The following is a 27,758-nucleotide window of genomic DNA, read 5'->3' on the forward strand; positions in this document are numbered from 1 at the left end:
TTGTATTAATTAGATATAAGATAAGCCCTAAGACTGAATATAAGTTAAAGTAAGCTTTTTTGAGAGAAACGGAAAATAACACGAGCAATTGACTATAATTTACAAACTTTACAGTTGCGACCTAATTGACATATTCTATCGAAAGCCTGCGACATCTAAATAAATACAGCTGAAAAGTATTTTAATATTCAAATACTTGTTCTTTGGTGTACTCGGCCGATGGTAAAGTATAGTCCATCCAAGATGTTAACGCTCATCATCGTTGTGTTAGAAATAAGGGAGCGTGTAAGCATGCATGCATACATATACAGGAGGTCCTCGACTTTCGCACAATTCGCTATTCCCGCACATTTAAAAAATTTTTTTTAAATTAAATTAAAAAAAAAAAAAAAATTATAAACTTGAGTGAGAAACGGAAAAAAATCAGTGTTGATACGAACAAAAAAATGAAAGCAAGGACTCACAAACTGCACACGATTCAAGACAAAGATGGAAATTATTAGACGTTCTGATAACAGTGAATCTTTTGCTTCAATCGGACGTTCGTATGATACAAACAGGTCTAAGATATGTTCAATTTTGCAAAATAAAAATATAATTAAGGAATGCGTTGAAAATTGTGATAATTTAAGATATATTTTCACAATCTTTTAAGATATGTTTCCAGAAAAACATAGATGAAACGGAAAAATCTATGTCATCATGGATCGATAACCAACATAAAAAAATGTCCCTCTGAGTTTCTTAATTATGCAAAACAAAAGCTCTTAGTTTGCACAAAGATTGGAAGGATAGATTAAAAAAAGATTTTAACACGGTTTTTAAAGCAAGTAACGGTTGGCTTAACAATTTTAAAATGAGGTATTCTTTTCATAATAATAAATTTACTGGAGAATCGGCTGATGCGGATAAAGATGCTGCAAAAGAATTTATTTCCTAATTATCCAAAATTATTTAAGATGGAGAATATTCTTCTAGCCAAATATTAAATGTTGAGGAGACAGATTTATTTTGGCAAACTCTTTAACAATGAAAAATATGAATGAAGCCTTCACGCACCTTGACAAATTTTAAAATATTTTGGAAGATTGTAATCCCAATACAGAACGCATATCTAAAGTGCGTGGGGTGACCAATAAAAACATAGCATGTTATAAAATACTATATGAAGAAAAAAAAAGAATAGTGGAAATCAGTTAACTCTTGATAACTTTTCAATGGAAGCACCCGCAAACCCCACTTAAACGTGTCTCTTAAACGCCTCTTAAACATTTTATATTTACTTGATAAATAAATATTTTAAAATACACACAATTTCAATTTTTTTACTTCCCTCGACTTTCGTACATTCAACATTCGCACATTCAACATTCGCACACATTTTCAGGAACCAATTATGTGCGAAAGTCGAGGGCCGCCTGTACAGTTATCCGCAAATTTGTTTACAACGATAAGAGAACGATACCAATACTAAAGCAGGGCTATTTTAAGGGTAGGGAGACCATACGTTGAAAATTGAATTAAAAATTATATTGTGTTATATTTTTATTATAAATTATTGTCATGTTGTGGTATTTTGTAATCAATAAAACAATTACTGTAATATTCCAAAACTGCTCTTATGTTTTTAAATTAACAAAATAAGCAAGAAAGTAATATTTTACATTTTCCTCAACAAATTTATTTTAAAAAGTAAAAATTAATTGAACGTGTAATTTCATATGGTCACCCTAAAATATTTCTCACTACTATATCGATGAGCGTTCACATCTTGGACGGACTATACTTATTTTTAAATTCAAATTTAGTCAAGAATGTCCTAATAAGATATTCTCAAAAGTTTGGAGTTAAAAGGAAACAAGGAGATCGATTTGTATTGTAATACAATGTCACTTGCTACCTTATTATTTCTGCAATATTGAAGCATTTATGCACGCATTAAGGTAAATTAACTTGAAGATTGCAAAGAAATAAAGTGAAATTTCAGCTATTCTAAAAGCTTTCTTAAGATACTTCTGAGCCACTTTAGTACATGTAGGAAAATAAAGAGCTATTTTAAAATCAATATTAAATTATATTTTGTGTGATTTAATCACTGATTTTAAATTTAGCTCAAATATCGCAGCTCTTTATTCATTAATTTTAAGGCATAGAAAGTTTTAAGGCATAGAAATTGCCACAAATAAATGTCCGAATTTATAGAGATTTCTCTAAGAATTTAGATTTATTTTTTATAAATATGTCTTTTATAAATAATAAAAAGAACAGTGGTCTAGTATAATTATAAATAAGTAATAACTCCAAAAGGAGTGAAATACACATTTGATTGATACTCACCAACCAAATTAAAAATCAGAAAGCCAGCAATATTTAATGACAAATACTGTCTTTTTAAATATATATAATTATTCGCAATTTAATTACAGTAAAATATGAAATTTAATAAACAATAATTTTTATAATATATAATACATATTTTCACAATATTATTTTACGTTTATCTTAATTATTAAATTATTGTAAGTCGTTTAGCTAGATACAATACAAGTATTGATTATAATGCTTAACGCAACATAGCCAATTATAAATTATTTTTTAATAATATACTCCACACACGTACATAATTGTACTCCATGTTGGCGCACACGTACACGCAAAAATATTTCTCCTCATTAGCGCAAATTACCCCTTGACACTTTGTCGTTACGTACGCGTGCTCGTTGGAATCTCACATCGGATATAATTGATTACACATTACAATTTCTCATTGCTTATGTAGTGTATATACAAACATATACGTCCCACCGCAAATTATAATATCAAAGCGTCGTGCGTGCCGAATCACGTTCTCTGCGCTCACGATGTCCACCGTTAATTGGCGGCCATTATGTGCGTTTCACGTTACAAATCGATATTGAATTGTCTCAAAAGTGTGCTCGCGATTAATCGACGAAAAAGTTAACCGGACGCCGACGGTCGAAAACGGTGAGGTGTGATATATGACCGGACATTAAAACGTCGTTAGCGGCGCTTTACGTGAGCTTTTTTGTCTCACCGTAATGGAATTCGTATCTTTTTCTACAAGTTGTGGAAGAAATTAAGCGATTTGTCTGACAAATTTGTATTGATATTTGCGATATTAATTAATATATAAAATAAATATATATATTACACACATATGATGTTGATGTATAACATTGATATACATCAACAAAGATTTTTTGCTGTCTTGAGTCCCAGAAATTAAAAAAAAATAGCCCGGGACTCGAGACTTTCCAAATCAAATTTTATTTAATAAATCGAACAAGTCGAAAACAACACAAGCTTTTTTTTTAATTTAAATTTTGTGTATGTTGCTGATTTGGAATATATTTTTAAATACAAGGGGCTTAATAGTCATAGCAATCATAACATACACAATTCAAAAAGAGGTTATAAATCACTGCTGAATAAATATGTTGAATAAAAAATTTTCTGTGTTCGTGTTTTGGGTTTGAGTCTTTTCCGTTCATCGATATCTCTTAGAATATTTGACTGAATACTCATATTTTTCTCAGTATTTAATTTAAGTTAGTAAAAATTAATATTATTTAAGTATTAAGGCATATGTATATTCGCAAAATATCTAATATTTGGTTAAAAAAATAATTAATGAATGATATGCATGTCATTCTTTAAACAAATAATCACCAAAGTTTACATAACCCAATTGCTTTTTTGACATGCAACACAATTTCAATTTAGCCAGCAGTTTTTGAGTAAGTCTATTACATACCTTCAATAGTTTAATTTCTCAACTCTTTTTTTAATTAAAAACAACTCTGCAGCGGACGTGCTTATGATTAGTTTTGAGTTAGATAAATGAATCGCCGTTAAAACGACAAGCGCACACGCGATGACCATCGTCACGCCATTCTATCACCGATTCGTTACAAATTCAATCTACTTACTTCTTGTCTATGTGCATAATTTTCATATCCATCGAATGTATGGTGGTGAATACGTTTGTAGCTCCTTGCACGACGCATTCTCTGGTCTCTGGCATGGCGATCGGTGAGCATGCCGCGAGGAAGACTGGTTCATTTCTACTGCAGAGAGGCAGAAACGACAAGAAGTGACCCTTAACCAGTACCACCTGTTGAATAATAGAGTTTGATTAATAATAATTGAAAAAACGTTTGAATGGCGCATAATGGACGGTAAATCAAAGGATCTGGAATGTGTTGACGGGACGACCTTTGAGAGTTTTGCAATTAAACGTTTCAAGTGTTGTGTTATGCCGATGGATGTACAGAATCAATTCAGAATAAACAATTGCTGTTATTAATAATTGCAGTATTGCATATTTTATACATGAACGGTGGTATTGTACAACATATTTATATTTTTAAACGAGTTTTACAATCGTGTATTTAATTAATATGCTTGCATAATTATAAAATAAAATAAGATGACAATGCTATCATATTTATTATAATGCATAATAATAATTAATATAAGTAATAATATTATAATGCATAATAATTAATAATATAATATATTTAATAAATTAATAATATAATAATATAATGCATAATTTTAAGATGGTTTAATAATTATTTACATAAAAGAAAACAAAAAGGTAAAATAAATAATGTTTATTCTGAAGAGAAATTAATGTCATATGGAGTACCACAAGGGTCTAAATTGTGACCATTGTTATTTGTATTGTATATTAATGATATAGTTAATAACGTGAAAAAGTGTAAAATACATCTATTTGCGGACGACACATTAATGTATTGCATAAGTGATAATATTCAAGAAATTGTAAATAATTTAAATATTGAATTAAGTTTATTAGAAATATGGTTAAATAATAATGTACTTAAACTAAATGAGAATAAAACTAAATGAATGTTTATTAATTATAAAAACGTGTTAGATAATAATATCAAAATAGTAATAAATAACTCTAGTATAGAAATAGTGACTAGTATAAAATATTTAAGAGTAATTTTTGATACAAAATTAAATTTTAAAGAACATTGTAATTACATATTAAAAAAAATTAGTAGAAAAATAGGTTTATTATCTAGAATAAGAAATATATTAAGTATAAATACAAAAAAAAAAAATTTACAATAGTATAATATTGCCCCATTTTAATTATTGTGCAACAATATTAAATGTGTTGAATAAATTAGACAAACAAATGTTGCAAAAATTACAAAATAGGGCAATGAGAGTAATCTTAAGTAAAAATAGATTATCTAGTTGTAAAAGTATGATTGATAGATTAGAATGGTTGAATGTTCAAGAAATATTGAGTATGAATGTTTTAGTATTTATATATAAGTTAAAAAATAATATGTTACCAGAATATTTTAATAAGTATTTAATAAGAAATAAAGATGTACATAAATATAATACTAGAAATAGAGAAAATTTAAAGATAATTAAGTATAAGAAAACGAGTACGGAGGTTTTGATTTATGTAATAGTCTTCCAAGAGAAATCCGAAAAAGCAAAAATATAACGGGTTTCCTAAATGTAATAAAAAAACACCTTCGTACATATAGAAATAAATTATAATATTAAGTCTGTATTGTTGTATATTTTTATTTTTTATTTCTGTTATGTATTTTTTATAAATGTTTACTAAATTTTTTAGATGTAAAGATTAGCTATTAAGCTAAATAAATTAATAAAATAATAATAAATATTAATTGAATTACTTTAGTTTATATTTAATAGATATAAACTTATACCAGAATATGCGTAAAATGCTTGTAAGACTTGGGTAATAAATAAAAAGCTAATGAGATAAAAATAGATATTTCAAAACACTTTTTAATCATAAAAATCTAAAACAGTTAAAATTAAATGACTTTGATTTTTGCAAAGTAAAGATTGGATATTTAAACTTATTTATGAGTAAGGATACGTGCTAGTTAGTTTTTATTTATTGTAGCTTAAAAAATTAAATATTTTTATAAATTATTTATTTTATAAAATATCTAAAATTTTATTTAATTATATGTTTATTTTAGATTTAATATACATCTGATTTAATTTAAATATAGAATTTTCCTAATTGAAAATGACCAAATAATGATTTAATCGAAAAAAGTTTAAAATAAAATAAATCTAGTTACTTTTAGATTTTTTTAAATTTTTTGATAATTTTATTTTACACGTACAAATTGTTTACTGAAAAATCAAAAACTTTTTAGCATAAAAGTCTGTTTTAAAAAGAGTCTCAAAATTTTTGCTTTCCCATATTATTGTAAATGCACGCAATACCTTCGCAAAGGTTTTTAATAACTTGTTTAATTGTTGGTTATAGTTTGTGTCACCTAAAAAAATGTATAGAAGTCGTGATTTAATTACATATTTATGAAACGCAATCGCATACGACTTAATAAACCCAACGACTTTCAAATGCATTTTTTTAATTAAGCATCAGACTAACAAAAATAATTTTGATATAAAAAATAACAAATATTATAACAAAATCGTCCATCGCAATCTAAATAACTATCCATATTTATTGTTATCCATAAATACATACTTAAACACTTGAACTAATAGTTTTCATCAATACAGTGACAAAATCTATCGATTCAGAAATTTAAGTAGACGTCGTTTATATATATTTTGAGTAGGCCTTCTATCAGGCCTGTCTTACATTATTTAAAAATTTTAGAAAAATAACTAAAATGGCTTAACAATTTTAGAAAAATAAAAGCTTAAGAAAAATAACTAAAATGGCTTAAAAATTAATATACAATTTAAATATAAATCACATTAAATCATTTTGTCGTAACTATTGTCCATAGAATATAAAGTATAAACTCTAAATAAATAGAACAGTTTTAAAACAAAAACAATTCATGGTTGATCATACATTTTTACAAAATTTTGTTCTTAAAATAAGAATAATAACATAGACAATAAAATATGTGTATGTGTAAACTACATTAAAATTCTCTATCTATAGACTTTTTCTCGAAAAAATGAGTATTATATAATATATTCACACTATGATTTCTTTAAATAAAGAACTAATTTAATATATATAAAACGAACAAGAATGATACACAAATGTGCCACATCAAAGTACTTTTATATACTTAGATTCTAATATATTTTAAATTACAATAGAAAGTGCATCTAATGTTTGCGTTGCGGTGAAAGCGTACATAATAACATTCATGTTGAGTTTAACTATTTTAGTTGTAATATACATAAACTTACAAACAGTGACAAAAACAATACATAAATCATCTTGTTTCAATTATATATTATAATATATATACATCTGGACGTACACAAAGTTTACTAGAATCCTTAAATTTTCATTTAATTAAATTTCCTAGAATGACAGTGTTGTCATTGCGACACACCGTGCCACAAGATCAACATAGGTGTATTGTAATTGATGACTCTCGTTTTCATGAGAAGCAAAAAGTTGAAACAATAGTCGAGAATCCCTGCCATCATCTCGCATGAATTATTAAACAGGGGCAGCCCATTGGTCCATATAGCGCGATCGTGCACAGCCTCTGCTTACTCATTTAAGGGATTTCCAATCATAGCATTAAAAAAATAAAAGATGTCATTTTTAAAATTTAATTCGTGGTATAGTTTATTGCAGATAATTGGATTTTCCTGTTGATGCATTGGATTCTTTGTTTTACGTGAGATATATGAGCGTTGTATTATGTGGATATAATTGGCAGTTATCTGATATCTTAGAAATAATGTTGTTCCAAGAAATTGTCACCTTTGGAATAATTTTATGAGAATAAAATGAGCTTATATAAATAAGATTATCCTTAAAGTTACTGTTTCAGAAAAAAATTAGTAACAATATTAAATTTTGGGTAACGTCAATTTTCAATAAAACTGCAATTTTTCTTAAATAAGCACTTAAAATATTTAAAAAATAAATTATAATAAATACTCAGTGAATTATTTTTCCATTAAATCTAAGACGTTTTTTGGAAAATTTCATTATTATTTTCTATATAAATACAAATGAAAATTATTTAATATCATGATAAATAAAAAATTATATGTAATATATAGTGTGATTTAAATACTACATTATTTTATTGTACATATCTATATAGGATGAATATTATGTGGCGACCACACATATAGGCACATTTAAAAGGGTGATTGTCTCATTGTTAATGACCGTGACCAAAAACGTTTATTCATTAACAATGAGACAAACATCATGGCACAAGAGAGATTTCTTTTGAACACACACAACACGGGTCGTTAAGAGAATCCCTTGTGTGACAAAACAAGAAACTTCCACTTCCGAAGATTCGAAAGTGAGCCAAGCAAAAATTTGTTTTCGGAAACACAACTAAGAAGCCACTGCAGCGATTGGCTAGGAGATCGATGCACAATCGCGATTGGCCAGCTAGCGTGCATCTCCCTTAAGGATATAAGCCCGGACTTCGACGAGGAGAAGGCAGACGGTCAAGAGACAGTCCACGACACCACAAAAGACGGAGGCACAGAGACAGCAGAGCCAGTGACACAGACGACCAGAGAGCCAAGATCTACCAGCAGCCATCCGGAGGAACCAGCCACGCGCCCTCACCGACAGACCTGAAGATCACACCTGACACTCGCCGCACGCAGCCATAAGAACCCTGAGAATCGTCTACCGGCATCATCAGCTGCAGACCTTCATTGCGAGAAACGTCACGCCGTAATCGTCCATAGTCAAATTGTAATTATAACTTAATAAATTCACCGAAGAGTCTTATTGGCCGCGAGGTCAACAACACCTAAAGCAACGCACCCTAAAATTAGTTGTAATGAAATTTAATGCACAAAAATTCGAAGGATCAGAACGAATCAATCTTCATCGATTGATTACAGAGCTTCGAGTTACGAATTTTCTGTTCTCCTATTTATAATGAAATTGCAAAGAAAATGGTCCTTAACAGGTGTTGCATGACATTTTTTATTAAAAACAGGATAAAGAGCAGAAATCTCTTTGTATTATTGAAAAAACGAGATATAAATTCACTGACAGGCAATTTTTATGATCAAGCTCTGTCTAAAGTCCCCATAGATTTTTGCAATCTGCCAATTCTTACAAAAAGCAGTTTCTTTTTATTGATCTTTTAAATTAGTTCTTGGATTACTAAATCAGAAAAAATGAGTCAATCGAAATATTTTTTTGCTATTCAAATTCTTTTAAAAAATAATGCATATTTTTAAACATCTGGAACGGACTCACCCTCTTTATGGAACAATATATACAATATGTACCATTTATGAAACAAATACCCGTATAAATTCAAATTTAAACTAAAAATACTCACGATCTAGCATTTTTTTCAAGAATTCTCGAGAAAAATGAATAATGACAAAGACTTGATAAAAATCTCAAATTTTATATTAAACACGAAAAAAGCAAAGATGTTGATAAGTTATTTAATATAAAAAAATATTATTTTGCTTTTATGCACTACATTTTTATTAGCTTTTGACAGTAGATTATAAATCGAAAGCTACAATATTTTTTAATGTTTTATGGTAGGTTAAAGTATTTGTGCAATTTAATTAATACTATTACAAATATTTTTTTTTATGATTAATGCTATTTATGACAGTACATCAAATATTTTTTTAATAAAAAAAATATCTTATGAATAAATTAATGTTTTCAAAATTTTTTTTACTGATTCATAAAATATTTTACTATTTATTTTTATAATTTAATTTCCGATACTAAAATTGTCAAATTTCGAAACACATTTGTGACTAAAGACTCCAATGGTGAATTTCCTATATGATATTTTTTCCTTCCTTAAATGCCTAGTTACTGGGAAAAAGAAGAAAAAATAAAAAAAATTATATATTATAAAAAAAGCATTAAAAATATTTTATGCTTTAATTTTAGTAGCAATTTTTTTGCCAATATTTTTTTATAATATTTCTATACTTATTAAAACATATTATATAATCATAAATTCATAGCTTTAAAAGCAATAATAATTCAATATGAATAAAATAATTACTTTAGAAAGACTTCATTACCACAGAACATATGCTTGAACATCAACAAAAAAACTAAATACTGTTGCTCCAAATTGACAAGCCAAAAACAATAAAATAAATGTTTTAAAAAAACTTTATTCCCTTCATTTTAATGTGAACTTTGCTTTTTGAAACACTTAACCACCGAACATATACTATAACATCGACAAAAAATACTAAAAATACTGTTTATCAAAATTGACGAGCCCTGCATTCACAGATGCACATTCGAATGCAGCGCCGACATGTGATACCAATATGTAAATGATACATCTTAATACACATGTAGCCGGTACTGGTTGCACTGTATTTTGCTATTACAATCGGCTCGATTTACATTTCATAAATAAATTCAGCCGCATTTTTCCCTCTCGATTGCACCATTCGGAATCCGCCCCGTGACGTTAGTTGTGGCATTCGAAGAGGTGAAATGGTGGAAAATTCGAGAAATGCCATTTGAATGCATGAATTCTATAGGGTTTGAACCCTGGGACCTCATTGGATGACAACACACGTTCGTTATGACGGTCGTAAATCTCTACTAAAGAGTAGACCTTGCGACCCAAATGGGGTCTTGGTCGTTCACCTGAGAATTTAATAAGTTTTCAATTGAATTATTTTATTGATAATCGCAGTTATTTATGTGTGAATCGATGTGGATGACGAAGAAAATACATATATCGACATAGATGCATTTCATTATGGATTGTATGATGTGAAACCTTGCCTATGAAAATGAGCAATAATTTACAAAAAAAATGATTGTAATTAAACATATTTAACCTCATTGTATCTAGCTTCAATAAAAAAAAATTCAATAGATACTGATATACATATGAATGTTCGATTGCAAAATAAGCATAAAATATGTTCATTTTGACTTAATATTTATATATATTATATTTCACAAAAATATTTTTAGTTTAAACAAGAATAATTATATACAAACATGAGGTATTCACAAATACGTTACACTTAATTTTTCATCCATTTTAGAAATCTGACAAAGCACCCAAGATTCTAAACATAATTTTTCAACATCAATTCTAACAGTGTTTGCACTAAACACGGCCACAACATTGCGCAATCCGCTCTCGCAATTTCCCACAAATCACATTCGACGTGCGCGCGTCTCGTTTGATTTATCTTCCGTGTATACTTCACACGTGGGCCGACACAGCATCCGCAACGAATACCAGATCAAATCTCTGCCTTAGAGTTAAAAATCATCTCCAAGATGAAAAATGGTGACACCAAATAAGGACGGAGCGCGCGCAGCCTTGGGTACGGATTCGCAACACTGTGTGAACTATGGGAAAAAATGGTACTCGGTGAAAGGAAGATCCGGCTAAAGAGACTAGCAGCTAGCAAGGCTAGAAGGGACATGGCTATGCTATGGCTAGATTATATACATATTCATTCTGTTTAGACTTATGTTAATTTGTAACGGCGGTAAATGTTTGCTCGATTCCACGGTCTATCCTCGTTCCGCTATCGATCAATTGTATCGAATCAGGATATGTTTTGTATATAGTAACCTTCGATTTAATAAACTTACTATATAAGGCAAGGAAAATATTGATTTTTTGCTTATATGGACGTATCTGGATTTGTGGTCATGTGATCAAATATTTTTTATAATAATCTTGCTATAATCATATGAAAATACTAATTGAATCATTGAACATAATAGTTCAGCTATATCACGTATATTTTTTATAGCTAAAAATTAGTATTATATAAGGCTATGTTTTTTATGTAGTCGTTTGATCATACAACTCGAGCTTAATTCTTAGATGTTTTAAATTTTAACATTGCAGATTTTTTTAATGGTGACTTTTAAAACTATTGTATATCAAAATTTCATGAAAATTGTTTAAAAATTAAATTATATATTAAATCCAAATTTTTTATTAAACAATAATTTATTTTTGTTAAATTACATAATAATAATTAAATTAATCAAATCATTGTTATATACTTGGCTAAGGTTTTATAACGCTTACTTAATAAATGCTTACACTAAAAAGCTCATAACATTTTGGCGTTAAGCTGTATGCAATTTTGTGATTTACAAACATCCATGTAGTTATTTTGCGATCATTGAATATCTGTTTAAAACTTATACTTCAAAATGGATCCTATAAATATATTGGAAATGATTCTAAAAATATAATGACAGAAGAGATTTAGTAAATTAAAATCAGTATCATTAGATGAAATTCATAACATAATATGTAAATTAAAAAAACGAACTAGTACTGATGAACTAGATACAAATATAATTAAAGAAACTTGGGAAATAATAGGAACTAAATTAAATTATTTAATAAATAAAGCACTCTCCGTAAGAGAAATGCCTGAAAATTTAAAGATTGCTACTATTGTATAATACCTATACATAAAATAAAAAATAGTAAAAAAGTTGAAGAAATGAGACCAATCAACATGCTACCGTGTATAGAAAAAATAATAGAAAAAGTAGTAATCAAACAATTAAAGGAATTTAATACTTCTCAAAACATAATATGTGAACAAAAATCGGGATTCAGAGAAAAACATTCCACTGAAACTGCATTACAAGTAGTGATAAATGATGTTGTTGGCTAAGGATACAAACAAAATCATTGGAGCAGTTTTCTTGGATTTCAAGAGAGCCTTCGAAATAATAGACAGAAAAATATTGTTAAGGAAATTGGAGAATATCTGTGTGTGTAATATAGTTTTAAGATGGTTTAATAATTATTTACATAAAAGAAAACAAAAAGTTAAAATAAATTATGTATATTCTTAAGAGAAATTAATGTCATATGGAGTACCACAAGGGTCTAAATTGGGACCATTGTTATTTGTATTGTATATTAATGATATAGTTAATAACGTGAAAAAGTGTAAAATTCATCTATTTGCGGATGACACATTAATGTATTGCATAAGTGATAATATTAAAGAAATTGTAAATAATTTAAATAATGAATTAAGTATGTTAGAAATATGGTTAAAGAATAATGTACTTAAATTAAATGAGAATGAAACTAAATGTATGTTTATTAATTATAAAAATGTGTTAGATAATAATATCAAAATAGTAATAAATAACTCTAGTATAGAAATAGTGGATAGTATAAAATATTTAGGAGTAATTGTTGATACAAAATTAAATTTTAAAGAACATCGTAATTACATAATAAAAAAAATTAGTAGAAAAATAGGTTTATAATCTGGAATAAGAAATATATTAAGTATAAATACAAAAAAAATAATATTGCCCCATTTTAATTATTGTGCAACAATATTAAATATGTTGAATAAATTAGACAAACAAATGTTGCAAAAATTACAAAATAGAGCAATGAGAGTAATCTTAAATAAAAATAGATTAACTAGTTTTAAAAGTATGATTGATAGATTAGAATGGTTGAATGTTCAAGAAATATTGAGTATGAATGTTTTAGTATTTATATATAAGTTAGAAAATAATATGTTACCAGAATATTTTAATAAGTATTTAATAAGAAATAGAGATGTATATAAATATAATACTAGAAATAGAGAAAATTTAAAGATAGTTAAGTATAAGAAAACGAGTACGGCTAGGAGAGTTATGTACGGAGGTTTTGATTTGTATAATAGTGTTCCAAGAGTAATCCGCAAAAGCAAAAATATAACGGGTTTCCTAAATGAAATAAAAAAACACCTTCGTACATATAGAAATAAATTATAATATTAAGTCTATATTACTGTATATTTTTATTTTCTGTTATGTATTTTTTTATATATTTTTTATGTATGTTTACTTAAATTTGTTTGATGTAAAGATTAGCTATTAAGCTAAATAAATTAATAAATAATAATAATAATAAAGAAGTTGTGCTTTGTGGATGATATAAAATAAATAATAATTAAATTGTATCAGTGTTTTCCCATTTATTAATAAACAACGCGTGTTCTGAAGTTTATCTGCGCCCAGGCGCGCGGTTTAAACCAACGACTCTCAACACTCGCATAGTCGGGTTCCATACTTGGTCTTCGTTCGTTGCTAATGCAAAATTATTCCGCTTTGACAAAATTTATATCTGATAGAGAATAATGGGCGGTGCGTGCGGGGAGGCCGTTTTCCAGAAAATTAATGTCAACCGTAGATAATATTTTATGGGCTGCATTCTCTTTGGCACATTAACTTAAAAATGACATTGAATTTAATTATTAAATTGTAAGCAATATAACGACATGATTAATGTGAAAAATACAAAATTAGACCAGCTCGTGCATTAATCAAAATTTATACGAGACGATAGATGAGCATCAACGTCTAAAATTTCGTAAGGGAAAAAATGATGTTTGTTTTAAATACAAAGTCGTGGTCTCGATGGCTCCCTGATGCAAAAAATCGTGATAGATTGAGCCGCGTTTCACTGTTATTAAAATCTCAAAGCGAAATGTACGTATTAATATCGAAATGACGAAGGAGAAAAAAAATATTTGGAAGATGAAAAAATCATCTTTCGGCAGCGGAGGAGAGGTCAAAATCGTAAAACGTAGCTCAAGAAGAGATCGTGGAGAGTTAAAATGGAGCGGCTAATTCGACCTATTCCAAACATAATTATGTAGCGGCATAATTATTAATCTTTGGGATTAATTCGCTCGGTTATTGGTCGTGCTCGGCCAAATCGCTCCAGCTTACTATAATTTGGCGTGTAACGTGTCGACGAGATGAAATCTCGGTAGGAAAAAGTCGGTTTCGCAGAATCCACGTGCGATAATTATTTACGTGTGAGTATACCAAATAGAGAGCTAACTGATATTATGGAATGTGTGTATGTATCTGAGGCTATATTAATAGCATATTTCCAATAGAATACCTAAACTGTGTTTCATATAGTAATGTCGATGGCGCAACTAACTTTTCTCTCAACATTCTAATACTAATGATTTTAAACGTAACATTTACAAATTATTATAAAACATCTTAATTTATTTTTATTTTATTGTCACTAAAAATATACTAAAATCAACTTGGCATACGGATATGTCAAAAAAATAAACGTGCATAAACTAATTATAATTTTGCACATTAAGAATTTTTTTAACTAAATTGGTTTTTAAATTAAAATTAAAATTACAAAACATTTGTAAAGCAATAAATTATTATTTAATATTAAAAATTCTTTAATAACATACAAATTTCAGTGCTTTTGTTATGAGTACTGGGATACAATTAATTGTTGTGGGGCGGTGTCGACAATCCGTCGATGTCGCGATTGCGTCCACTATTCTTAACAGTCGCAAACAGGACGTTAGCTCTCTAAAACGAATTAAAACACGAGTCATACAGTTTCTCAACGAGCTTGCCTGACACACGAATGATTTTGGCGATAGCTACGAAGAGCTGAAATAATTTTATTGCGATGATGCACATCTCTTTAAGATGTGCGAACATTTATGCATAATTTTGTATATATGTGAATGAAAATGTGTTTCATATGTATGTATGTGCATGTTTTAATTTATGTATAGATTATATATGAAAGCCTGCCGAGAGGGGGGAGGGGATAGGGGACAAATTCTCGGGGCTTGTTCTTCTAGAGGGTCCCAACTTTGGAAAAAATCATAGTAAGAATATTTATAAGCGATCTCAAATAATGAATCTGAACTAAACTACAGTCGTTTGAGATGTATGTACTGATGTATTTTAAGTATAAGTTCCTTCAGCTTTTTTATACATATAAGAAATAAAAGGAACGGAACATTGCCTTCAAAGGCGCACACTTTCTCACAATAAACAAAGGTACAGATTGTAGTTTTTTAACGCGACTCCATTTGTGTTAAAATTTGTTTGCAAATTATTGTTGACTTTATTACTTTTTGTACGTTTAAAAAATATTAGACATGAGACGAAATATTCAACGATTGTAAAATAGTAGCAGTAAATTTAGGTATTTGATCTGAATTTTTAGATCGAATACCTAAGGAAGAAGCAAAGAAATAACAAAAAATCAACAACAGCACAAGCTGAATTTATAGATTATATTATCAGTGATTTGACAACTAGATTTAATGCAGAAAAATAAATAAATAATACATTAATTTTCCTGTGGCTATTCCTTAAAGAAAATTAAAAAAATCAGTCTCGAATCTATCCCGAAAATATTTTTGAAAATATGTCATTTCAGTAAAATCATATCATAATACATTTTTACCAGTAGATATATACTTTTACCAGTAAAAATATAAATGATCTGGCAGGTGCTAGTACAACTATTTGATTTCAAATTTTCTATATATATATATTTACAAATTTATCATTATTTATTTATATCTGATGTATAAATGTTACAGTGAACGTGTTTTTGGTAAATTAATATTTTCATTAGTAAAGTCCAAATACATTTTCATTAGTTGATATATATTTTTACTAGCAAAAATATATTTTAACTAATAGGCGCTAATATGCTGCTTTAAAATGTCTATGAATCTCAATTTGACAGTTATGAGACGTCGATTTGTTGTTCAAACCCAAACCTAACATAGTGAAAGTTCTAAAACTAATTCTAGTTTTAGTATTTTTATTAGATCAAGTCTAAAATACAAAATAAGCCAACTCATCAGGGGAAAATAAGCGGAAGAATAAGTACAGACAAACATCGCATATCACACATTGCTCCATAGTTTGTCTAGATTTCGATATTACACTATGTTTTAAAAATATGATAGCTATCCTGACTATATTACTATGAACTTCTAATATTAGAGGGCTAATCAAAGTACATTCAAACTGAATTTTGTCCAATAGGAGAGCGCAAAAACAATTATTACTTCTCAGAAGGCAAAAATTCACATCAAAAGCAATAAAATCGTGTCGGTGGAAACGCTCGGTTACGAGCGTTTCCACTGCGACGGCACGATTTTATTGCTTTTGGCGTGAATTTTTGACTTCTGAGAAGTGATGATTGTTTTTTGCGTTTTCCTATTAGACAAAATTCGGTTTAAATGTTCAGTATTTGATTCTCACGTTTCGAGCGTTTTTATTGCTTTTAACCTGGACTGGAAATTCACTATATGGCAACACTGAGCAGCAAAGAAACACGACTAAATGTTATGATTAGATATTTTTATTAATTTTTAATGGCAAATTAAAATATTTCGCATAGAATATGATTTTAGAAAATATTTCGCAACGGTGGCTAATTTTTTATATTTATTTGTAGCATATATAAGGTTAACTCGTACATATTATTATATTTTCTAGATAATATATGACGATGTTAAAAAATATATGAAGTCCCATTTTCGTTTTGAGGCCCGGAATCATTGTTTTTCCAGGGACCAGGATCGCTCTCGGCTACCCTGTATGTATATATAGTGTAAATTAAACTATTTAGTATAAAAACAACTTTTTCTCTGTTTTACATTCATAAGAATAATATTCTTAAATCCATTTATAGCACTACAAAATCTATATGAATCAACAGAAACACCAAATGCAGGTTTGAGATGTACTTATCGCAAATTTATAAATATTAGGGCAAATTTTTATTGATATTGATGTGTAATAAAATAATGCTTGCCTCAAATTTTGTATTAATTTGATCTATTAAAAAATAAACGAAGGGCCGTCTGATAAAGTTACAGCGAATTTGAGCTGTGAAACTATGACATCAAATAATTTGTTTATCTTCTTGACTTAATAGATTAAACTGAATTTTATAGCTATTGTGGTATGTTTTTTATTTATTAGACATTTTACAATTTTATTTGCAATCTAAGTAAATTAAATCATTTTTAGAATTACACTTAAAATTAGTGTGTTACATAAAAAAATAATATATTTAGAAAAACGATATTAACCACCATGAAAAAAATACGCTATAGCCTATTAAAATGTATTAATTTTCTCCTTAATGATTATGTCGAATTTAGCAAGTTTTGTAACATAGAAATAGACAATCAAAGTCTTTAAAAATCCCGTAGCAAAATTATTAAAAATTCAATTCAGATAATAAATATATTAGTTTTGTCAATATCATAAATATTAACAAGACTATTTTTTTTTACATAAATTAAGGTTAGTACCTTAATTTATACACAAAATAATACTAAATAAAAATTTGGAATTTTGGGTTAGTGTTACTAAAACAAAATAAATTTTTTGCTCTATTGATGGAATTTATTGCTAAAAAAGTTTTCTGTACATAAATGTTATGTTACTTGTCAACCGTTAAAAGCTAGTTACACATAAAAAATGTTGTATTGCGATAAAAAACATACAGACTGAAAAAAGTTAATGCCAAAATATACATAGATCCTTTATTCAAAGATTGCATCATGTGTGAGAATTACATGAAGATGAATCTTGTTACAAATATTATTATTTTCTGAAGAAATGAATGCCCAAGTATACATAGGTCATTAATTAGAGGATTGGATTATGTGTGAAAAATACATTGAAATGACTTAGAATTTAATTTGTATAAATAAAAATAAAGCAAGTAAAAAAGAAAAGTAAATTTTTATTTTTGATGTATTTTATCGCAAAAGTTTATTACATTATTGGTATAAAAAACATTGGATTTAAAAGAAAATTATTTAATCTGCTATTGGTGACAAAAAAAATATATCAAAATAATTTCTAGTAAAAAATATATAAAAACTCAATAAAAATAGCTTAATTAAAAAATGACAAAGAGGTGCGAAAAAAAACTTTAAATAGACTATAACACAATGTTATTTTTTTGGGTTACTTTGTTTATCTTAAAACAATTTACTGTAACAATAAAAAATATACACAAAAAAATCTTGCTACTCATTTCTACAATAGTTTAAAATGATTGGCACTGAAGCAGGTTGAAAACAATACTAAAAAATCTACTCTTTAAATATTTTTAAAGCTGTTAATGCATCAATCAATTTATTTTTATTTTTTAGTCACTCTAAATTACGAAAGAAAATACTAGACAAGTATTTCTTAATTATCATAGATTATAAAGATCTCAGTTAAATTCTAAATTAAAATTTGGATCAACTATTCTTAAGTAATTATATAATTTGATATTTTAGATATATTTAGCATTACTTATTCAAATAACTACTTTTTAACAAATCTTGAAGAAAGCTTCTGAATATGAATAATATATTAGAAGTTCATTTGCCACATTGTTACTAACAGTATCGTATAATATTTTAAGATTACTGTTATGTAGATAACATACATTAAAATAAAATCACATTCCACCAAAAAATAATAAATTAAAATTATTTTTAAAAAGCAAATTATTATTTATCATTGCTTTACAAACACATACCTATTAAGTACTGAATTTAAAATTTTAAAAATAAGTATGTATATATTAAATTTATACCACGAGCCGCCCCTGTTACCACCGGTCCGGTATAGCGCAGTGCCACCTCGGGCGATGCGAATAAATTTGCATCGATTTGAAATCACAATATTTTATAATGCATAGATATGGGAGTGCAACCATCTTGCACGGTGTTTATCTTGGACCCGTATTGTTCTTCGGACCTTGCGGTTTATTTTTTTATTTTTGTATCTCTCCTGGTCCTTTGGGACGCTGCATAAGTGCGTATCTTAGTGCTGCGAGAGACGATCTTGGATTTGAGTAGTATAATATTATTTCGAATGGTATAATAAAATATAATACTACTCATAAAGTAATTGACAGTCGTAAAAATAAGAATCGATAATTGAGAAATAAATGCCAATGGAATTAATAATTGCGTACCGAATCAAAATTATTAAGTTATTAATTCTACACTTTTATTAAGTAAGTAAATTACATTTAAATGGCAATGCAAATTTATGATTTAAAAGACTTCATATTTTTATGTTTATTAGCAATAACAGCAATACTTTAAATTTTATATGATTGTTTGTATATAGTAAGAAAATATAAATTGCATTTATATGCATTTTTATTGAACTTTCATATAAAATATCATATATTTTGTACAGTAATAATAAATTCTAATGATTAACATTTAATTTATATGTATATTTTATCTTATTAAAAATCATTTTGTAATTATTTGAGATAATGACAGATGTTCACAATAAATAATTACATATATTGTCTTATAGAAAAACAGTTGATATCATATTTTTAATGACATTCAATAATTGCTAAAAGGACCATTAAATATTTATTGTACATATTGTACATTTTAATTCAATGTACACGAAACAGCACCAAAGTTTTGTTCACGGAATTGTTATTGACTTTTGAAGAATACACAAAAACGTGTTAACTCTCCTGGAAAAGGACCGTGCAAATATGATGGTGACAGTCTCCAGATTTGCATAATTGAGAACTTCATTCGTCGCGAACAATGACACCGCAAGCAAGTCCATAAATCACCTGTCGTACGTACATACAAGCGACCCGTAAGTCCTGCTACCGTAATGCATGCTAACCGCTTTGAGATATGATAAAAATATGCGTGTTTTCATAGTAAACGTTAAAACATAAATTATATTGAAATGTATGCTAAAAAATCATGTTATTCTCTGATAATAAATACAGAATAATTTAGAATAAAACATTTATTATTGTGAAGTTGATTTAAATTGTACTTAAAATAAGTATATGTATAATAAATTATTTATCGACGTGGGTCGTGGCGTTATTAATTTATTACATTACACAAATTGATTAATATAACATTAATAAATATATTAAAAATCAATGTTATTCATAAGTTTCAGGTGCGCGTCGCGTGACTATGGGCAATTTTGTTAGTGCAAATTAATAACGGATTACCATCACGGTGCGAAAGTGACGTTTTCAAGTAATGCATTTATAAAGATATATCAATTATCGAATAGCGTATGTATTTACTAACCCAAAATAATATGCAGTGGATATTTTTTTATATAGTAACTTAAAGTGAACCCTTACAATTAATCATGGAAAGTACAACGAACGAAAGTGGTCGATTTATTTTTTACAAATCAACAAGCATGCATATCATATAAGGCGAACTATTCAACGCTTTTGAGCTCAAATTTTAGCCACGATTGAATTGGTGAAAGATAGTGTTGCTGAAAATGCAACAACATCAACCAAGTGACGTTTATTACAGCTTGAAACGTTCAGATGTAAATAATTTTTAGGAATGATCTGCACATTTTTTCATACAAAATTTAATTGCTGCAAGAATTGAATCCATTAGATTCAGAAAAGCACTTTGACTCCAAGATTTTGTCATACAAAACAATAGTTTTATTCACACACTCATCATGAGCGATGAAGCTCATTTTCAATTGAGTGGATTTGTTATTAAATAAAACTGCAGGCTTTGGGGTGTGGAAAATCCATGAAGAGTTTATCTGCGTCAGTCCATTCAAGCACTAAAATTCAACATTGAGCATTAAGTTTGAGCAATACTAATGAAGATCATGGAAAATAGCAGTTTTGTGCGAAGCAGAAAATGGAAGGCACGTGATATAATTTTTGCAAATTGATATGTAAAAAAAATATTTATTAATTTATTAAAATAGTATAATTGTCATTTTTGTGTTTTAATCCATATTTAAAATTTAGAAATTATGGGGTGAACAGATCAGTTCGCGATTTCTGGGTCATCTTATAGATGCTCATTTAAAAAAAAAATATTGTAAACTCTAACTATTAATATTTCTTTAACTTTAGTTTTCATTCAAACTAAAATATCTGGAACTACTTTTATAAAATGAATAATACAGCTATTTGAGCTATCTTTTTTAATATTATAAACACAAAAGTAGCTATTAGGATAAAACAATAAATTTAGGACGAACATCAATGCATTAATAATTTTTAAATTTTTTATCGTCCTTTTCAAAAATTGTATTTTTATCACTTTTACTTTATTTATTGCTATAACTATCAATACTATATTTTTTGAAATAAATAATTTAGGTATAGTTACACAAATAATAGAACAATAAATTGTGTTAAAATGACAAATATTTTGATATTTGACACTCGAATAGATTAAAATTCTAGTATAGGAAAACACGGACCATTGAATTTTATTTGGGTTTTTACATAACATTGAGACATATCAAAGCAAATTGTTCATTTGCTATTTTAATTGGGTGGAGTTTGCCATGCAGTAAATAAAAAAACTACGTCAATTAACCTTTAAATTATTATGGCAATTAAATTAAGGAAGTACTGACAAATGATGAAAGATCAAGTTACAAAGATAAAAACCCTATGATATATCAGAAATAACTTCATTTTTCCTATGTCAAAATACTACATTTTTCCTATGTCAAAATGTTTACCAAATATCGTAATAGTATTGACAAATTGTGAATATAAAAAAAAAATTTTAATGCAAAACAATACATTCTAATTTAATGTTTATTGTTTTTAAAAAAAAAATTAGTAAAGTGAGATAATACATTTTGCTTTACAATAACTTTATTTTAACATATAGTTTTAACCTTTTGCATTCTGACTCTTTTTTCAAAAAGCATATCAACTACTTTGATTCAAATTTGTGGCAAAATATTATTATTTTTTTTATATATTGACAAAGAATCGGCAATATCGGCAAAAAAAAAATTAAAAAATTAAATTTTGCTTTGTTATTTCTGGATATCTAACAATTTTATTTTAAAGATTTTTTTACTACTTTTATTAATTTTAAAGAATTGTAAAATTAACAAGACCAGCAGCCCACGAACGTATTTTTGCAGTCCGCGAATTACTTCATGTTTTTAAAATGAAATTAAAAACACGAGCAATAAAAAAGATCACCTCATACATTTTTGTTCGTTCACTTAGGCATGGGGTATGCAAAAGTTTTTTTAGCTTCCATCTTTTTCCCTCCTGAAATGCTTGCAAAATAAAAAACGTTCTAGGGATTAGGAGAAGTTAGACAGCACTAAACTAAGCATATACCCACAAATCTGACAAATTTAAAGTGAAATTTATACACTAAGCGCGATAAACAAAACCTCTTGCGTATTAAAGACGTCATAAATAAAATCAGCAGCATTTTCTATGCCACTCGGTGCAGACCATACGTGACAATAGTTGTATCATATTAAAAATAAATGCTCTAAAAAATCTGTTATTTATCGGTTATTTTTAATTGACTAACCCAAATTTATTAATCATTATATTGCAACCTGATTAAAAATTGAACGCAAAGACAAAACTTATTAATTATTTTTTAATTTATTACATATATGATATTCTTTTTAAGCTTAATTTGCTTAATATTTAAATTAACCCTTTGAAAACGCAAATCAACTAAAGTTGCCCGATTAATGTTTTATTTATCAAAATCAGTAAAAAAAAATATTTTGAAGAAAAATTCTTTTTTGTGGTGGATAAACATAAAATATAATTTTAAATAAATAAAAATTTAAAAATCAGAGCATTTATAAAAAACAATTAAATCTTTATTTTTAATTAACGCGTCTATAGGGTTAATTAACACAATATTTATCTGTAAGATTAATATAGAAAAACCTAATATGAAAAGATATTTTTGAAAATATAAATAAATAATAATTACTTTCCAGATTATGTGCTTAAAAGCGGATACACGGCACCAACATTAGAAAAAGTCAAGCATAGCTCTTTAATTTCAAATTACTGAGTTCGTACGAAATTAAAAACAAGAGAAAAAACAGCCGCTTCTCTCTTCACGTCAATCTTGATTCAATTTGACGTTTGCTATTTAAATCTCATATCGCTTTGTAGACGACTGAATATTAGTAGACACAAATAAAAGGACTTTACGTATTACACAATCATACAAATACATGAACATGCTTCATATTTTTACACAATATACAATAATAAGCAAAACACTGTCTCATATAAAAACAGTCTAAGATAATATTACCATGCTTAAAGTCTGATTAAAATATAATTATTTCAAAATCTTAATAAATCAGTTATTAAGAGTAATGAGGCAATGTTCTAAATTTAAAATTAAATCTGGAATCTTTATTTTATAAATATTCCATGTATAAATGTTAAGGTTTTTTCGTTGCTTACCATGAAAAGTAGGCAACGCTTTATTCGATAGTTAATTTGCCACCGTTACTATTATAAATGAATTCCATTACAAACTATACAATTTCGCGACGTCTCTGAACATCCAAGACCTAACTTTCGCTCATTGTGGCAACATCCACAGTACCGCAGCACCCGTCCCCGGTTAATTAAGACCATAATGCTGTCAAGTGTTGCATTCGTACCTCTCAGGTACTACTACCAAACGTTACCACATTCACCACCATTCGCAGAAATGTTTCATTCTGTCCCGCGCGCATTTATTTATGCGGTCGACGGGCCAGATATGATCTTCGGGCCGGACACCTTACACGGCTTCGTCCCCGGCGTATCCGAGCGATATTATTTACGGGCTGGCGATATTCAGGTCTGTGTGTCGATTGTGAATTAGTACCGGTTCGTTTCAATGGGCCAATAAATAACAGATTATGAAGTCGAAGGACGATTAGAAACGTTAGTTATGCGAAGACGTGTGAAATTCATAGGTTCGGTCGTAAATTAATTCTGATATAGCTTTCAACTTGGAATTCATTTATTTGATCAGAAGGATTAAAATGGCAATAATCAAAATATAGCAAAATGATTTGTTAATTATATGCTGTAAAATATGGTACAGAAGAAGAATTCGCTGAGAGTACAATTGATAAATGACAAATACATAATAATATAAATACCTTTTGATCGCCGAACCTCATCTGTCTCCTCGCGTTTCTAGAAACGTTCATCCTGCACAAGAACATTCTATCTTCTGCGTCCGCAGGAGTCCTGCACAATTCCGCCTGTACTCCCTGGTGATCCTGCTTGTCGATGATGTCATAAACGCTATCGCCGTGTATCAGCAAATCTTCCTGCAATCAACAAAACACGTCTTCAAAGCTTGATGCGAAGCACGCGAGAGCTTTATGAAGAGCTTTCATACCCGCAAAGGTAAACAGTCGTGAACTCCCGAAGGGACGAAATAATTACACATTATTATGGCATCAGAAGTGAACGCTTTCGCGGTGGGATTTTGATATCTGTTTCGATTCGCGGGTGGTTCGGTTATTCGCCGATCTAGGTAATTATGTCTTGGATGATGAGAGGGAGAGAGATAGAGATGAGAGTATGAGAGGGTGCCCTCCCTGAAGCTGGTTGCGGGTCACGCCAATCATCTTTGGCTTATGTATATATTGTACAATATATGTAATAACATGACTTTATGGAGATCTGCGTGTTATACGCGAACGGTGATGGTTTGTAAAATGTTTTATAATGATATGAGATAAGCAATGTTTTCGTTGAAAAATATTTATTATGATTATTATAGTATTGAGTATTAAAAAATATATATATACTAAAATAAAATGTTAGCTATTCAACAAGAACATACTATTGCACTAGTGTTAAATAAAAAATCTATAAAAAGAAAATATTATATTACTAATAAAAAATAAAATATTAGATTTTATTATTATTTTTATTATTCTAGTTAAAAAAAATACAATTTTTTTATTTACTATATTTTTAATAACAGATGCTATGAATATAGAATTTAACTGAAGTTTCAGTCTGTCAGTCTCTCACTATTGTGAGGTACCGCAGCTAGTGAATGTACTAATACCGGACCCTTAACTTTCTGGATTATTAATATTTTTTTTTTATTCGTTCTGATCTTTTTAAATCTGGTTTTAAAACAATAAAATATAGTGCTTGTTCAAGTATTTGTTTATTACCAAATTTCTCCGCTACTGTTAAATTTTTGCACGTAACTATTAAAAAAAATAATAACATAAAAATCTCAGCCGCCCAATCTGTTGCTTAAAACCATATGATTTAAACTATAATAATTTAGGGAACTTCGTTAATTTAATATTAATTTATATATCTTATTAAAGCAATTTTTTTCTGCGGCATAATATTTTTTTTAAATAAATAGCCCTGAAAAAATTTATGCTGCGTGATCAAATATACCAAAAATCTGTAAATTGGATGTTTAATTAATTAAATCAATAATAATACATTTTAAATCCCTAATACATCAAACACTATTTTTTAGTTTAAAAATACTAATGTTGCATTAACTTTGTAAAAGTTTAAAAATTTATTTATTTACCATATAATTTTTAACATGTGCTACAAATATTAGTCTAATATTAAATAATTAGAAAATTATGTAAATGTTCAATTTATTAAAGATATGTTTAAAAGTTTACTTTATGTGTAATATTTAGCTTTAAATAGAAATTAGGCAAAACCTCTTAACATAAAATAGTATAAGCATAAAATTTACTCAAAAATGGATGATATGTTTTTAGTAAAACATATTTGAAACATAAGTTCTTCTACTTAATTAAATTACTGTACTACATATTTATTGTTGCATTGACTTTGCCAAACTTTGAGAAAATGCTATTAAAGATTGTGTAATATTTTCCTGTATTTGTACTACTTATAATTAGCGTTTTTTTATAGAAAAATGAACTATCAATAGAAATTGAATTTTCACTAAATTATTTGCATAGGAGTGTTTTAAAATGTCGCCGAGACGCAATGTCCCTTTGGTATTAAAAGGGTTAATCATTTTACAAAATTGTCGAATATTTGTTATATATCTGAAATAATAACGGAATAAAGTACCTATATTTTTAAAACAAAAATTAGACTAAAATCTTTGTGTTGATAATTTTTTTCTAAAATATGAAAAAAAGTGCAATGAGAAGCTTATGCAACAAAGAAATAAAAAAGTAACAAATCAAAAGCAACAATTTGGCAATAAATTTAGCAATGTTATCCGACGATGACGAATGGCTTTTGACATTACGGAATAGAGTAATAGACCATTAATATTAATAGTTCTATTAATATTTTTTTGTTGATAATGGACACGTTCAATTAATTATCGCTCATTGAAAGCGTTTGTATTAATCACTGAACCCTTGACCCTATTTTTGTATAATATATCATACATGGCCATAGTGTTTAATTAAATTAAAAGCCTAATAAGCGTGTACATTTTTTACTATTCAGTATAATACATACATCTACTAACACATAGCTATAGTATCAAAATGATATAAATACTTATTAAACGATACAACTAAAATTGTATATTTATAAAAAAAAATCAAGATAAACAATATCCACAAAAAATATGTACCACCTAAATTTAAATTTTACTTATATATAGCTACATTATTTTGCTAGTGTTTTAAAATAAACATTAAAAAGTTGTTACTATTGTTAATAAAAATTTGAAAGGTCAAAAAAAAATTCAGTAAAAAATTTAGTATAGAGCAGTTGGAGCTATTTTGTCTATTTTTTTTCTCCTAAATAAAGCTTGTATGCTTATGTATTTCTTGCAACCATTATTAACATGATACAAAGAGCATATGCTTATATAAAACAATGTATTAACTGTTTTATTCTATCGCCGTATATTGTATTCACCGTCAAAGCCTCCTCATATTATTAAGACAACGTGGGACGCGTAACAATCGCTCGCGCATGACCCGCGGCAGCCGCCTGTGCACTTTTTTTCGCATTGCGAATCCGTCCACCCCCTTTGACCTCCCCAACAAAAGGAGTATTTTAGCCAGCCCACCGCGTCAGCCCGTAATAACACCGTGTCTCCTGTAAAGCTTCGAACCCTGCTGAAGTCTGCTGGGGCCATCGTCATTAACCTTACCA

The 27,758-nt window shown here is 28.0% G+C and overlaps 1 protein-coding gene across 1 annotated transcript in view; it reads right to left on the reverse strand.

The window, feature by feature from the left end:
• LOC148236367 (PAS domain-containing protein cky-1-like) overlaps positions 1-27,758 on the reverse strand; it is a 135,129-nt gene that overhangs the window by 22,520 nt on the left and 84,851 nt on the right. Inside the window, exons 5-6 of the mRNA XM_088183057.1 lie at positions 24,767-24,940; positions 3,951-4,135 (exon numbers count right to left, since the gene is read on the reverse strand). Of these exons, the coding sequence (XP_088039183.1) occupies positions 3,951-4,135; positions 24,767-24,940 (359 nt within the window). The remainder of the gene's footprint in view (positions 1-3,950; positions 4,136-24,766; positions 24,941-27,758) is intronic.

Source organism: Plectrocnemia conspersa, unplaced genomic scaffold (genome assembly GCF_051122295.1).
Source record: "Plectrocnemia conspersa isolate PC_06_02 unplaced genomic scaffold, ASM5112229v1 ptg000003l, whole genome shotgun sequence".
Taxonomy (NCBI): Eukaryota; Metazoa; Arthropoda; class Insecta; order Trichoptera; family Polycentropodidae; genus Plectrocnemia; species Plectrocnemia conspersa.